This window comes from Trachymyrmex cornetzi, unplaced genomic scaffold (assembly GCF_001594075.2).
Source record: "Trachymyrmex cornetzi isolate Tcor2-1 unplaced genomic scaffold, Tcor1.1 scaffold21, whole genome shotgun sequence".
Lineage (NCBI taxonomy): Eukaryota > Metazoa > Arthropoda > Insecta > Hymenoptera > Formicidae > Trachymyrmex > Trachymyrmex cornetzi.
In genome coordinates, this window is record NW_017296741.1 from 766,480 (window position 1) to 782,631 (window position 16,152).

General features: G+C 33.7%; 2 protein-coding genes across 2 annotated transcripts; both read left to right on the forward strand.

Annotated features, from left to right (window-relative positions):
* The first annotated feature begins 2,166 nt into the window (after positions 1-2,166).
* On the forward strand, positions 2,167-8,743 carry HPS4 (Hermansky-Pudlak syndrome 4 protein). The gene is made up of 12 exons (XM_018505662.1): positions 2,167-2,566; positions 3,325-3,559; positions 4,013-4,243; positions 4,398-4,492; positions 4,646-4,715; positions 4,834-5,001; positions 5,119-5,501; positions 5,662-5,823; positions 6,001-6,326; positions 6,475-7,013; positions 7,235-7,461; positions 7,883-8,743. Exons 1-12 carry the CDS (start codon positions 2,559-2,561, stop codon positions 8,055-8,057), a joined length of 2,619 nt encoding a protein of 872 aa, XP_018361164.1. The 5' UTR covers positions 2,167-2,558; the 3' UTR covers positions 8,058-8,743.
* A 2,486-nt stretch (positions 8,744-11,229) lies between these two features.
* On the forward strand, positions 11,230-16,142 carry Hpd (4-hydroxyphenylpyruvate dioxygenase). Its single transcript, XM_018505663.1, has 12 exons — positions 11,230-11,284; positions 11,918-11,944; positions 12,093-12,155; positions 12,627-12,731; positions 12,885-13,010; positions 13,215-13,304; positions 13,395-13,495; positions 13,786-13,863; positions 14,553-14,787; positions 15,072-15,194; positions 15,284-15,400; positions 15,528-16,142. Exons 1-12 carry the CDS (start codon positions 11,282-11,284, stop codon positions 15,600-15,602), a joined length of 1,143 nt encoding a protein of 380 aa, XP_018361165.1. The 5' UTR covers positions 11,230-11,281; the 3' UTR covers positions 15,603-16,142.
* Positions 16,143-16,152: the final 10 nt, after the last annotated feature.

Below are 16,152 nucleotides of genomic sequence, written 5' to 3' on the forward strand. Positions count from 1 at the left end.
GACTCTCCTTGAGTCAAGTTATTTCAGTTTAGGAGCAATAAATGAGGTAAAATTATGTAACGCGTAAGTTCACTTTAATTCAATTGGCTTTATTTAATTATTTATCCTATTTTAACATTGAGATCTCGCGGAGCGAATATCATTTTCTATGCAACGAATAAGTCTTGCAACAGCCTCAGAAAAAATGTGGAGACATTATTTAACACTGACGTAAGCAAACAAAATGTACAAGCTCGAACAGGCGAAATTTAGAACTGCGAAAATTTAGTCTCTACACATGATGTATGTTTCAAAAATATATGCAAGTTTATTTTTTTGTATACTGAGCCTTTTTGCTATAACATGCGTCATTCATCATGTTATGCTATTATTTATGTATGTACATACAATATGACCGTGATTTCACGTCCGATAGACCGAGTTGTACGGAAAAAAAGGAACAACGATCGGCTATCTGATGAATATATTTGAGATGGTCGAAAAAAACGCTACTCCACATTTAACTATTTCTTTACAATGTATTCGATGTGAGAAAGAGAAATGGAAAAAAAAAGGAATGCAGTTGTGTCATCATATAGCCGTAAGACTATTTTTTAGGATTACACGCATAATAAATTGTACAAATTCGTTTATCGTCTCGTGCTCACACACAAGCTAGCGATTACGATTCTATTTACTTATGCGTTGTTTTAATCACATAAATAAATTTTCTATGAAATTGTTTATAATCGACGATTCACATTTAGGCGTTTAGATTATAAGGGACAGGCAGCGGAGTCTGCTTATGTATATATATGCAACACCACACAACTACACACAGATGTGAAAAAAGGACAGAGTTTATCTCGAAGAGAAAGGCAATTGTAGAATTCTTTGATTTCCAAACCAGGAGAAAATAAAAAACCAGTGAAAAGTATAGAGGAGTTCGTTTGAATGAAACAATAATGAAAAAAAAAGACTATCGTTTATATTTTAGCTGTAATACTAATAAAAACTTATAGCTGATGAAGGTATGTTTTTGATTATGCGTTATCGAGTTAAAATATACACTTTTATATATATATATATATATATATAGAACAGAAAGCGATACCCAATATTTTTTCGTACGAGACAAATATATAATTATAACAAAAATGTGAGATAGTTCTAAGTATCTGTACATACATTTTTAAACTTGTAGCTTCAGTCTCGTACTTTATTGTGAAAATTGGCTGACGACTTTTAATTACTAATTTGGAAATTTCGAAATCTATTTTTATTAAAATATATCCAACCGGTAAAATCACTTAAAGAAAAATTTCTATATAATTCGTCATCCTGCTCTAATCTTCGCTTTTATAAGCGATAAAGCGATAAATCATAATTCTATTCGTATTAAATATCGTATTAAAATAATACAGATATTACATAATTTCAATTTAAACTCCGATTAATCGAAGTCGACTTAAATTAATTATCTTTAAGGTTGCCGATAGTAGAATTTGCTAAAAGGCGCTTGATATTCTTCAAAATCTTTCACAAAATATTTTTGTGCAAATATTTGTGGAATTCTTCACACCTTAAACGTTAAAAGTAACATCAAGAGTTCTTTCAAAACGTAATTAAAATTGAAAATCAATACATATATAAAGTCCATATTTCTTTAGGTAGCCGAAGATAAAGCGAACTTATTAAACGCGATGAAAAATTGATCTATTATAAATAAACTGAACCAATATATATCAAGTGTGAATCTAATGTTATATTTGATATGTAATATAATATATCAAACCAATTGATATATCATAAAATCACACCCTACAGAAGATATTTCTGTATTTTTTGTGACAATATATAGTGATAGTTATTGCAGATATAAATATATTAGTAAACAATATATAGAATATCTTATTTCAACAAAATTATATAATTTTATTATATTAATCAAATTAAGTAAATACAGAATCTCACTTTGGAAAGATTATGTATAAAGTATTATCGAGAGTATGTATAATATAATTTTATTATATTTATTTTAATACACGTATGTGTAAAAATAAAATGTATATAATAAAATTATATAATTGTTTTCCTTTTTTCCGTAAATTGGTTTTACATGGAACGTCATAAATATGTATTTCACATTACGTACATGAATATATGAGAAAAAAATGTGGATGAGAGACAACTGCGCGAACATCAGCGATGATCAGCGAAGACGGAGCTGCCGCTATATTTGTGCACGCACACAGATAATCTGAGGAGATCAATATCGGGGTATGGCGACGCAGGAGGAGCGGCTTCGCACAGTGCAATCATTCACGATCGACGATTGACGGAGAGAGAAAAAAAATGGCACGCGACGTTTCTCGCCGGTCGACGAAGCGAGCAGGGTACATCTCCACGAATCACTTCTACCGGACTACAACCGGGTACCTGGGATCGTATTAGCGGTACGGCGGACGCGTTCCTTGTTGACGGAACGAGCGTACGTCGAGGAGATCGACAGTGGAGGCTCAACAGCGTGAGACCGGTTGACAGATCGCCACGCGCCAAGACGACGATTAATCATCACCATGGCGAAGTATGCCCACGCTTAATTACGTCGCCTCGTCTAATTAGACCGTGTACTGGCACGCACATCCGCGGTAGCAGGTTTCGCTACTTTCGTTCGCGACGACGCTCTGTTTACTATTTCCCTATTCTTGCGATCGCACGGAAGTCTAAACTTATACGCAATGATTACGTTCCGCAGCTTCCCCGAGCCTCGTGAAAAGAGCACACGAAGTTTCTTTTAAATATTCAAATACTAGAAACAGAATTGGCTCGATGTGATCCTCCTATAGAGCACACTGTTCGGATTGCTCCGTTCTGCGAAGGCTAATGAACTTATTAGAATCGTTTTACGTTACTTGTAATTTAATCTTATCTAGCCTCGATACCGTATCGGTTTCTGAAAACGACAGTGATGTTCGCTCGGGAGTGATTCAGTCACGCGTCCAAACTGAAACATTCCGCAGAACGCATTCTCTGCGTTGCTCAGGGCAATTTTCTACAATGAAATACTTTAAGATATTTTCGCATTCGTTGTCAATATATTTAGATAAATCAGATCTGGGTAAGCTATATGAATCTTGTAGTCGGAAAGTAAATTAATCTCTCCGTGAAAGTTATGTAATATGGTTTATCATGTTTATAAGCCTACTGTTTTAGTATAAACTCCTCGCTTATTTGTAAAATTTACATCTGCTTTTTATATTATTTTGTATCCAAACTTTATACTTGATTAGAACTAAAATAAGCTACTTATTCTAGAATTCAGAATGAATACTTTGTTTTTAGAGAGATGATGATAGTATTCGTTTACGACACTGCAAAGTGTTGTAAAGAGGAGGATGACCCTGCTGAAGCAGTTATGTACTTCCATCCCGCTTGGGTATCTCTCACGCAGAGACTGGCTCTAGCGGGACAGCTGATGGGTGTGTACCACTTCCTGTCAACGTCGTTTTCAGCGCCACACTCTATCACATTGCAAGGTGGAAAATTTGTGCTAAAGAAGTTTGGGCAATATGTGCTAGTAAGTACTCTTCACTGCGAGCAGTCAATTGCTGCTTTGCATTTATGTGCAACAATTTTAAATATAAGATGCAATTTGAGAGCAAGATTTATATATAAACAGATAATCTCTGTAATGTTTGTAATTTACTTATTATAATATAATCATGTATTCTCTCTTGAAGATATTGATAATCATTAAATAATATTAATGTAAAAGAGAGACAAGAATGTCAATATTAAATTTCAAAGCTGTCTTGTCTTTTTTAAAGATTCCCCCAAGGAATTTAGAGTACGCATTTTGCATGATAAATTTAGTCTTTATATATATTACTATATTTTGTATTATTCAATTGATATAGACATTAATTGGTAATATGATTATTTGTCCTGATATTTACAAAGAGCTATGTACTTTATGACTCAGTGGCCATTTATGAAATTAACAATTTCGTAAATTCCGTTTCATTTTTAGGCAGTGGGGACCGATAGAAACATACACGACTGGATACTCGAAAGACGCGCCGACACTCTAGAATCATTATTGAAGCTCTTTCACTGCGATCTCGTTCAGATTCTGGAATCCTTAAACAACGATCGTAATAGATTCACCGAGAAATTGTATCAGATGTTTGAGACCTATCTGCCAATTCTTCAACATAGTGCCAATCTGTTTTCTAACATTCCTGTTATTAAACTTCCTAAGGTTAGTGCAGATATTTAATGTAGAAACTAAATGCTAGAAGATAGAAAAAGAAATTTATGCCCAACATAAATATGAATATCAAAACGATTATATAAACTTATATGATTTTATATATTACTTTTCTTACAATAAAAGTGTGTTTCTCTTAATGTAGAGTGCCAGCAATATATTCCTGGAAGGAATGCAAGTGTTACAGCATTGTCAAGAGATAAATGGCATTTTGGGTGGAGCATTGTTTTACAATAACAAGTAAGAAACAGATCCATAAGTAAAATCATCGCTTTGATGTCATATTCTAATATATTTTCTTAAAATACTAATGTTAACTATTACTCATCCTAACGTTATTAACTGCTGTTTATTACTTTGAAATTACTTGATCTTTATTAATCTTTCCTTCAGAATAGTCTCAACGCAGCTGGGAGCAGATCTAACAAAGCAAATAGTCATAACAGATCCTTACAGAATAAAGGTATTTTTATTTAAATGTAAATGTAATTCTCTCACATATTGATCGAATAGAATGACACGTACTCACTTCTACCAATCGTTTCTGTTCACAAGATATTTATAATTTATTGAATTTGAAGGCTCCTGCGGAAAGGATACCCACAGAATTTCACTTGCCGATCGGTGTTCAATTGTTACAAGTATATATAGAGCGAAAGCAATTCGCAAAATTAATGCAAGAGACAAATAACGAACGATATTACAATTCGTGTCTAGATACCGTGACCAAAAAGATATTACAGAGAAAGGTAGGTGTGTGAAACGAGCAAGATATAAAGTCTAATTTAATATCCTGCCATTTCGATGAAAATTATAATAATGGACAATTTGTGGATTATCTTGTGTTCAATTCTTTGAACTTTCAGACCTTATCCAAGACTGGCGTTAAGGAACCGTCCGGTATGAAGCGAGATACATCGAAAATTTTTACGGTTCCCGAGGAAGGCGAACTGGACTCCGTGAATTACTCGGCACCGCAATACGTGTCGTCTGTACCGCTCGCGATTAATCACGAGTCACCAATCAGACGCAAGCAAGAGATCAAATCAGAACGTCCCAAGGGTGGTGTCACTGCCCATCCACTCACACCCAGTGTCTGTGCGACACCATTGAAAGATGTGGATCGGGTGTTACACGGGAATGCTATGCTTATCTGCTCGTCCGAGAGCGGTGGTGAAAACGAGGAACTTAGAAATTCATCAAAAAGAGACGACGACGACATTCCCGATGTCGTTAAAGAGGCACTCAGGTACGTGTTTATTCTCAAATCAATTTTTAGAAATTTTGTAGAACATAAGATTATGCATTTCGAGGATATGGCTTTCATGGCAAATGTGGAAGTAAGATTGATGACGATCAATTTTCCGGCTATAAAGTAATCGAATTTTTATATTTTTTATATATAATAGGTGCAAACGCTTGAACAAGCTGAGAAACGCTACTTCGAAGAAGAAGCTGATGAAGAAAAAGGATTCTGACAGGAAGAGCATGAGTTTGCCAGACTTGACGTCATCAATTAAACCACGTTTGAACGGTATTCCTAGGACTCATCAACCGGAACTAGACAAAATGTAATTGAGATTTAATCGGTAAGCAGGTAATTACTGTAATTACCTGCTTACCGAATATGATTATTAAGTTGGTGTATAATCACACTTTAAAAAATTAAACTAAATAATGGGGCTGAACCTAATATTTAAAATGAATGTTTTATGTTATTTTACTACTACATTGTATTATTATAATAGACTATGCAAATTAAATGAAGCCTCACCGGATGACCACGATTCAAATTCACCCCGGCGAAAGTCCAGAAGTAATATGCGGCACTCGCGCACTATCGTCGATCCCTGTTATCCTGTCTTCCGATATGATGGTCTACCAGTCTCACAATCATTGTACGAGCAATATATCGCTTCTCATTGCGAGGAGTTGCGTGATAATGGCGATGGCATTCATAAACACCGTGGCGACGATGACAATCTGCAATCAAGGAATTTGCCGAGCGATCTGACGAGCGCGAAGTTGCAGATAAATAGCAGCCGGAACTCAATTACGAGGGACGCTCGTGAAGGTATGTTATTCAAACTTGTAAACTAAAAATCCACCAAAAAATATTTTTTAATATAAAAAGAATGCATCTCTCAAAAAGCAATAGCAATAGTAACGTCGTGAATATTCGAAATATGCTTCAAACCTTTGTTTTAAATATAAATCTTTAGAATGCGCCAAGCCTGGATACGACAAGAGCAAGCAAGAGACATACAAGAGATCAATGAGTTTACCGCTGAAGCCACTCAACGTCGTCGCTGAGGTGTCCAACGGTGATGATCGACGGAAATCGACGTCGGAGTGTGGTGGTGTAGGAAGCTCGTTTGAGTTTCCGCAAAGACGGAAGCTGGACGGTTTACAGTTAACGCCGCTGATGTCAAAGCTGAGTCTACTGGCCGACGAGCGAACTAGCGGTTTCTGCAGTCGCGAGACCACGCCGAGCGAATTCCGCGATCTGTCCGGGTTTTCCGGTGGAGTAGCAGTCACTACCACGACGACGACGAATCAGCTGATTAAGCAGAAGCTGGAGTCCGTCGAAAAGGAAGCGAGCGATGGTGAGGATGAGCTAGATGAAGATTGGGTCAACAAGGATGAGCCCGCCGCCTGCCTTGTCAAAACCGAGCTCTTTCTCTGCGGATATCAGAATATGGTGCTGGTATTACTGATGGAGAACGGCACTGCAAACAATCCGGATTTGATACATGCTCTGGTAAATACAAAAATTTCATGAAATTAATTAGATTTAAGAGTTAAAAAAATTGCGCTGAAACGAAGGATTATTTTTGATGAACAATAATATAATAAAATATTTTTAAGAGAAAAATTAATAAAATAAAAGATAAAGGAATAAAATTGTCCAAAATATTTTTTGTGTGCTATTCTTCTAAAGATGTAATTGTAGAAATAATATAAATAATTTGTTTCTTGTAGTGGCATACTTGCGTAAGCACGTTGGGCAAGCTAGAAACACGGCTACAACAGTGTCTGGAGCCGCTGCCATCTACAGAGAACAAGGAATTGTATAGTATTCTGAGTGTAGATCCACAGTGGGACACGGTGCAACGTTCTGGACTCTGGGGAGTTACCGAATTGGACATCGTGTCTTGCCTTCACGACAGATTCACGCAAGCTAGCAATTTAACCGATATTATCGTCAGGTAATTACAAAGATCTCCTATATCTTTAAAAATTGAACAAATTCATTGTTTTTCTTTATGTTATATTTAATTTATATTACTTGAAATTCCCCCTCGTCTTTTTCATTCGCTAGTTTTAATTTTGTCTTTGTAAAACAAATATCTTTTAATAGAGGATCAAGATTGTATTAAAATAATTACGATTATTACTTGTTTTATTTCACGCTTTAGAAGATTTATTTTACCAAGTTACAAGTTGCACAACACACAACACAACACACACAACACACACACACACAACACACACAACACACAGTATAAATTTGCAAAAAATATACGAAATTCTTATAACATTACGTGAATGGCGAACGAATGTGTTATTTATGATGAAAAAGTCAAGTTTGCTTAGTTAAAAGCATCAAGGAATATTTTTATTGAGCAGAACAGAAGACACAGTGGTTTACGGTAACCAGAGCGGAGGAGTAGAAGTTTTCTACCAGCAAGCAGTAGCACCGAGTGCTTTTGCGGCGCTTCCCACCCCGGCGGATCTAATGGGGACCGTGGCTCTCAAGGCGAAACGTCGATTGGAAAGAGATCATGGGGTCGTGCTACTATAAATTCAGGACTGCGCGTTACTTCTTTTTCTTTTTTGCCAAAAAAAAGAGGAGGATAATGCATACGTTCACGATTTCGCTTATTTGCACTTGGCAAGAGAAATTATCATATCCAGTACAAGAGAAAAGAATCGAACATTACTTTGACAAGATAATTTTAACGGGAGATATACGGGAATGTTTTTCTACGTATATTTTTGTAATCTGTGATTTTCCAATGTAATTTCCGAGCGTAATTCCGGAAGAATCGGTGGAAGATCGAAAAGCTTTTATATACCGCTGCAATGTACCTACGTAATTTCTATCGGTCGAGAAATTTTTTACGGTAGCGGATCGACCAACCAGTTTGTACTTTACCGTTTCATCAATCATGCAAACCGATATCACAACAAATGTTATTTATATATGTTATATATGTTATTGTATATAAGATGTCTTAGAATCGACGGAAAGTAGATGGCATTATAGTTCCATTCGGGGAGCGCGCTGTTATGCTATTTTATTTATCTTTATTGTTTATTAAATATAAAGCAAGGAGAAAATGATGCACATAGCGCGCTCCCCGAACGCATATATATGTTTTTAAAACTTAAAGACAAGTTTAAAAAATTTTAACCCACTAGTATATCGTAAGAATCTCAGTAGATTCTGATTTATAAGTCATTAGAAACGAGAAGTCTTTCGGGAATCAGACTTTAAAAGTGAAAATAGATAATATAACATAATAATATAACATATTATTCGTAATTTAATTTTTGAAATTAACGATTTTATCTTAGCAAGATTTTGATTTGATATTTATTATTTACCGTATCTATATAATTATTATAAATATTTGCCTTTTCTATTATTTAAAAATTACTCTTAAGATGTAGAATATTTATTTAAAAAATAATTTATTTCAGGTTTTGTGAAGTACGACATTTTATCTTCATTGATTCTCGGACATCCTGTATATAGTCGATTTATTATACATATACATACGCATAACAAGCCATTAGTAACTTATTTGCATTTTAATCGAATCAGCACGAAGTAGATACTCAGTTTTATTAGAAGATAGTTAAATTATATTCTCCAAGTATATATTCTCCAAAAACGAAAAGGGAAATCAGTATTCCGCGAACGCGCTGCGTCCAGTATTTCTAGTCGCTCTTGCTTTTGTAGGAAAAAAATAGAAACGATAATAATAATGCAAGAAATAAAAAAATATCTACTCGACGTTGTCAATTTTAATGTAAAGATATTTTATGCGACGTTTTACGCGCCACTTTTTGCAATGCCATCGCCGTCTCGGTATTAAATCCGTTTTTGTTTCATAATATTTAAATAAAAATGTCGATGACCTCACATATAGAAATCTTCCGTGAAACAAGTTTTTCGTAACAACGATGTCCAATGTTTCCAAATGTTATATTGTAATTAATTTAAATGTTATGCTAATAACTGCATCGAAATTTTTTGGCGAACAGAGTTGAATCATGTTATATATGTATATCATTCCGTGCATTCTCTGATGACTTTTTCTCTGTATCTGACAGTTCTTGTTTGAGATGAAGTCTAATAAAACGATTTATCATTCTCTTTACGTTCTTGAATTTATTTTCCTGTGCATAAAATACGCCGGAATTTTTTATATAACAATGTTACTAGTTAATGTTATTTATACATATATTTATTTATTTAAATAATTATATATAATATTTATTCTTAAAATGACAATCAATTAAATGTTATAATATTCCTAATGAATGGATGAAATTTAATATTAATAATCACGTAGGCAAGCTATTTGTCGTAACTATTACATCATCGTTTAACATAAACAGCAAAAAAGTATCCAATCTAACATCACGTGATATAATGCATAAATGCATTAGAGGGTGTGTGCACAGAAAAACTGCATTCTAACGCAGGACAGCGTAAATATGTTTACTATGGAAAGTGAGATATTTATGCGAAGAACTATTTTAATATGCCAAAGGTAATAAATAAAATTCGCAGTTGTATGATTTCATCGAAACGAATAAAGATGGAGTCACACGATGCTCGATTTCTTGAATGATAAGCGTATACACCAAAGACATAGAGAATGGACTGCGCGATCCGTGTCAAAATGGTCGATAGGGATGAGAGAGAGGGACCGTGGCAGACGGCCATTTCTATCTCTTTCCATTCAATGGTGTAATGGGAGAGAATGAGAGGGAGATTGGCCGTCTCTCACGGTCCCTCTCTCTCATTATTGTCGACCACATTTGATACACTACTTAGATACGGATCGCGCAGTCCATTCTCTATGTCTTTGATATGCACGCATGCATGCTGCTATGCTTAATTTGATACATACAATTTGATGTTTGACAAATAACTATGAAATTAGTCATTATTTCTTTTGATTGATGCATGCAAGAAAATAAGCTATGAAGTAATTCATAATAAATATAAAAATCATGTATATGCAACATGTAGTACTCAATACACGAACGAATTCTAGCATACATCAGAGAAGGCATGAATGTATGCATCCTGTCATTCAAGAAATCGAGCACCGTGTGATTCCACCTTAAGAGAGATATTGGAGAAGAGATTTTTATTATATAGCATGCATGGAATGCACTTTATATGTGTATCACGGTTTTTATATAAATGCAGGAAATCTTTTTTTAACTTGTCCTATTTATTCGACTTTAATATCATGAAACAGCGTTTGTACGAATTTCTCAAATTTCTATGCACTTCTCTTCTGCAACTTAAAAAATCGTAAATAATAGAAGACTGACATAAATACTTTTGAAACAATCGAATTATCTAAAAATGTTTACCTACAATTTCGTAAAATGGAAATTTCCTTAAACAGATACTTTTATGACGCATTTCTGGAAACTTTTAGAAACCTTATTTATATATACTTTTATCTAGAATCAATCAGAAAAATGTGTTACCTTGTGTTAATTAGAAAGGCAAGCCCATCTCGAATACGTCGTTGAGTCTATCTCAGCTTTAATGACACGTTTAATTAAAAAAAACCTGCTGTTGCTGGTGATTTATCAAGCTGCTGATCACGAAGAACATGGCACAAACAATCCCCCGCTGTAGACCAATAGCAAGCTCGTAGACTCGGTGGGCTCGATATTTAAAGCGGAACTCGATACAGACAGTGACAATCGAACGTTCGATATCATTCTAGAAGATACTTTTTATCATTTCCTTCGATTTCGGAAGTCATCATGGTAAGTTGAAGAACTGTTACCTGGTAATAGAATTATTTTTATAATTCAACTCGATTATTAATTGCATAATTGCTTATTTGATATACAACTGATCAACATAATTCGCAAACATAAAATTTGCTGAGGTTCTTTTATGTGCATCGTAGAATATCTGTTATCGTTTAACAAATATTTATATCTTCATTGATTTGTTTAAATAAATTCTTTGCTAAAAAAAAAAAACAAAATGATTGGGCTAATGAGAGTTAAAACGCAGTTATCTGTGTGTAACTATAAATTTATATATCAAATTAAAATATATAAACGAATTTTTGGCTCCGAACTTTTGAGCCATCTTCAGCGTTGATATATACAATATTAAATGTTTCGCTCTTCACGGCACATAATGAAATTCCGTCAAAAAGGTTGGTAGGCCGAGTAATTTTATTCGACTACTATAAGTGAACGGCGAAACGTTCGTTTATACATTTTAATTTGGAATATAAATTTATAGTTACGCACAGATAACTGTTTTGACTCTCATCAGCCCAATCATTTTATTGTTTTTATTTGTTAAAACTTGAGAGTCCATAATTCTCTCTCTCTCTCTCTCTCTCTCTCTCTATTTTTTAAATTCTTTGCATTTGCTTCCAGACGAGCTACAGCGATAAAGGACTTCAGGTAAACAGCCTTGCCAAAAGTTGGAAAGACAAGTTATTTTTTCGTCTGGAATCAAAACCATTATTTAGAATTTATATATAGTAATTATTTAAGGAGAATTACTATTATATATATACAAGAGAAATTTAACACAATATCTGTATTTCAGCCTGTTGGAGGAAAATTCCTCAGCTTTGATTATATAAGATTCTGGGTTGGAAATGCTAAGCAGGTAAATTCTCACATACAGAACGTTTCTTAATATGTAGAAAATATCGTAGAAATAAGTCTAAAAATAAACAGGAATCATAAATATATAGTATGCAATATGATTCTATTCTTTATCTATTCCCTCGTTGAGTTTTATCAGTTTTATCGAGCTATGTACAAATAAACTTTATTAGTTTTTGTCCTAAATCCGTTCTTATAATGTTTCCCATGTATCAAGAAATGCCTTATAAAGCAAAATATAAAAATAATAATTGAGTATAAACAAAAGTCAGTAATCGAGCAAAACAATTTTTAAACAAATTAAATTATAATTAATATACCAACAAAAATCATAAATTAAAACGGGCATTTTGGGACCACCGGTCCTTCTTTAACTAACATAATTTAAATATGATTGTATATATTATATATAACCCCTTAAAAAAAGACATATAAAATTATATGTGAAAATAAAACACAATTGCGCTTTTAGGCCGCCAGTTTTTACCGATGTAGGATGGGATTCGAACCGTTTGGATATCGTGGTTTGGAAACCGGCTGCAGACGAACAGCGGCACACGTTGTCAAACAGAACAAAGTGAGTAATTTTGAACATTCTCACGCGCGAATCCATAAGCAGTAAATTAGAAAAATATCTTTATTTTAATTAATTGCTTATTTGATGATCAAAAAGTATTCTTTTCTTGAATATTATCTTTCGAGATACAGAACTTCCTAATCATATTTGTAGATAGTGTTCGTGTTCGAATCTCCGTACGAACCTGATAACGAAGAAATGTCAGATCATCTTTCCCGACATGGAGACGGCGTGCGAGATGTAGCGTTCAATGTTGAAGATATCGACACCATTGTGAAAGTAAAGAAATGAAGGAGATGCTTTTTCTTCGTCTAAAAATATAAATTCTCTGTGAATATAGGATTTCCATGTTACAAGATGAAATATTCTTTCTGAAATAGAAATAATTAAAAGCAACGCTCTTTAACTTTTATCCTATTGGAAACTGATAGCAAAGTAACTTTCAAGTTATCTTCATTAATATTTGAAATGATGTATGTAAAGGTTGCTAAGCGAAAGGGCGCCGAAATAGTGCGCGACATATGGGAGGAAAGCGACGAATATGGCACCGTGAGGATGGCTACTGTGAAAACTGTAAATATAAAAAAGATGATACTTCCTTACACAATCTGCGATATCATTGTCTTCTAGATGTTTCAATTAATTCAACATCATTTTTATCAGTATGGTGATACGCTCCATACATTTATTGATAGAAAATGGTACAAAGGCTTCTTCTTGCCGGGTTTCGTGAGGATATCAAAGGATGCTCTTATCGATCAATTGTATGTATGCAAAAGTGCGATTTCTCACACAATAGCCTTAGTTAAAACCACTCCACTTTAAAAAGAAAACTAGAACATATACAATATACATATTTTAATAATATCTTACAATACTACTTATCTTTGACAAAAAGAATGTTTTATATATTAGAAAAATATAAAGAATATTTTCTTACTAAAATTCCAAGATATATCTAGAATTAATCTGATGTTGAACACAAAAAAGACATAAGAAATACTTGACAGTTAACTTTAAATTATATATTACCGATGTGCTTCTTTTATTGTAGGCCACAAGTACATTTGAATTTCGTAGACCATGTAGTGGGTAATCAGCCCGACAAACAAATGGAACCCGTTGCGAAATGGTATGTAAATTACTACTTCTAAACGTAAACATGTTTATATACTAATGAGACATGTATACAGAAAAACTTAGAGAGAAGAGTTTAGAGAAAAATATTTCAGACAAAAATTGTAAGGTTCGAAGGGGAATATAAGAGAGTACCATTGGTTTGACCTTGGGTGGTGCCGCCAAGATCAGGTCAAGGTCACTTTAAATTTTTTTTAATCGAATCCCCCATTTTTTATCGTATATTCTTGTAGCTTATTTCGATAGCTCTTCAAAATACTATAACAAAATGTTTTTTCATTAAGTACTTTTTGAGTTACAAGGCTTGAAAGTTACAGTACTGCCGCGCCGGTATTAATATTATCTAAGGCGTCCAACCGATGGCTAAAATCTCTTTAATGTTGTTCAAGATTCAAATCATGACCTGGATAACATTCGTTAAGATCAAGGCTATGGAGGTTGTGCCTTTTATTTTCATTAGATCAGTTAATAACAGCGTTTGTTATAATTTTCACTAGTAAAATAACACGTTGATGTAATAGTAGAATAAAATACGCATTTAAAATAAAGTTCACGCTGACTCATCAAATTTCACAAGATTTATAAATTAGAAATTTCCAAATTCCTGCTGTTAGTAAAATATTCTTAAGCTGAAAAATAAAATATTAAATTAAATGAAGATTTCTTTTTTTCTGTCTCTTTCAGGTACGAAGACTGTTTACAGTTTCATAGATTCTGGTCAGTAGACGACTCGCAGTTGCATACAGAATATTCCGCGCTACGGTCCATCGTGATGACGAATTGGGAGGAGACGGTGAAGATGCCGATCAACGAACCCGCGCCGGGGAAGAAACGTTCTCAGATTCAGGAATATGTCGAGTATTATGGCGGTGCCGGCGTACAGCATATTGCCCTTAATACCAGTGACATTATTACAGCGGTAAATAATTAAGCGTTTTACACAGAATATGTACGTTGTGCATAAAATTGCATTTATGCACAACGTATATATTCTGCAAAATACAATTATGCAGTACAAAAGCAATTTTAAAAACCAACTTTTTGGTCACAGTTCTCTTAACATTTTTATTCTGTGATCTTTACTAATTAACATAGAGTTTAATATTTTTAATTCAATATATCTAAATTAAGATATTGTATAAAAAATGTCGCACGCTCGCAATAAGTTTCTCCACACATCCATTCTCACGCATCATTTTACAGATAACGAATCTGCGTGCCAGAGGTATGGAGTTTCTTGACGTACCCGATAGTTATTATGACATGCTCAGAAACCGCCTAAAAGCCAGTGGCACGAAAATCGTGGAGGACTTGGATATGCTACAGGTACTTTTATTAATAATGAATTAAAATTAATTCCGGTACACACAAGTTTCAACGTTTAATATTAATTCGATTGTGTTATCGCTTTGCAGAAATTAAAGATACTAATAGACTATGACGAGAATGGATATCTTCTACAAATATTCACGAAAAATATGCAAGATCGGCCAACATTGTTTATAGAAGTCATACAGAGGCGCAACCATAACGTAAGTATTAAAAGAAAAGTTTGTAGCACCACATCTATAAATTTACAAAAAATTTACTGATATAAAAATTCGAAAAATTAATTACTATTTAAATAATCACAAATTTAATTTGCTACTTCTTGTTTAGGGTTTCGGCGCCGGCAATTTCCAAGCGTTGTTCGAAGCGATTGAATTGGAGCAAGCAAAACGTGGCAATCTGTAGAAAGTTAAATATTACTGATGTATTTGTAAAATTAGAACTATTAGCCGACATAGAGTAATCCTATGAAAGAATGAAGGACGAGTACCTTTGTACTTAATTATATTATTTTAATTATATAATGAAATATCACATTAAAAGTGTATTATGCATATAAAATCCGCATCGAGATTTATTCAGCACCATCTAACACTCTGTTACATACCACTATTATAATGATAATTCGTTCACATTGTAATAGAGCTGTACGCTTTATCATGTTTGACGAAAATCAGTCAAGGTTTTACGTTTTCGTCTGTGGAATAGATAATCAACTTGTCTGATTAATTCCGTATTCTTGTATTTAATGGCCAACATTTTCGTATTACAAAAATACACAGCATTTTAAAATGTAAAATATGTTACAATACATTTCAAAGCGTAGTAATGCAAAGATATAATATGCCATCAAAAATCAAACTCCTTCGATTAATGAGACATCTATGTGTATATGTTGTGCTAGTATGTATAGCTAAAAAAATGTAAATTTGTTTTTTCCGACAACATACATATA

Excerpts from the sequence above, each read along its gene's own strand:
- HPS4 (XM_018505662.1), top strand. Across the intron at positions 4,244-4,397 it reads CTGTTATTAAACTTCCTAAG|AGTGCCAGCAATATATTCCT; the intron begins GTTAGTGCAGAT and ends CTCTTAATGTAG. Across the intron at positions 5,002-5,118 it reads AAAAGATATTACAGAGAAAG|ACCTTATCCAAGACTGGCGT; the intron begins GTAGGTGTGTGA and ends TTGAACTTTCAG.
- Hpd (XM_018505663.1), top strand. Across the intron at positions 14,788-15,071 it reads CCAGTGACATTATTACAGCG|ATAACGAATCTGCGTGCCAG; the intron begins GTAAATAATTAA and ends ATCATTTTACAG. Across the intron at positions 15,195-15,283 it reads AGGACTTGGATATGCTACAG|AAATTAAAGATACTAATAGA; the intron begins GTACTTTTATTA and ends ATCGCTTTGCAG.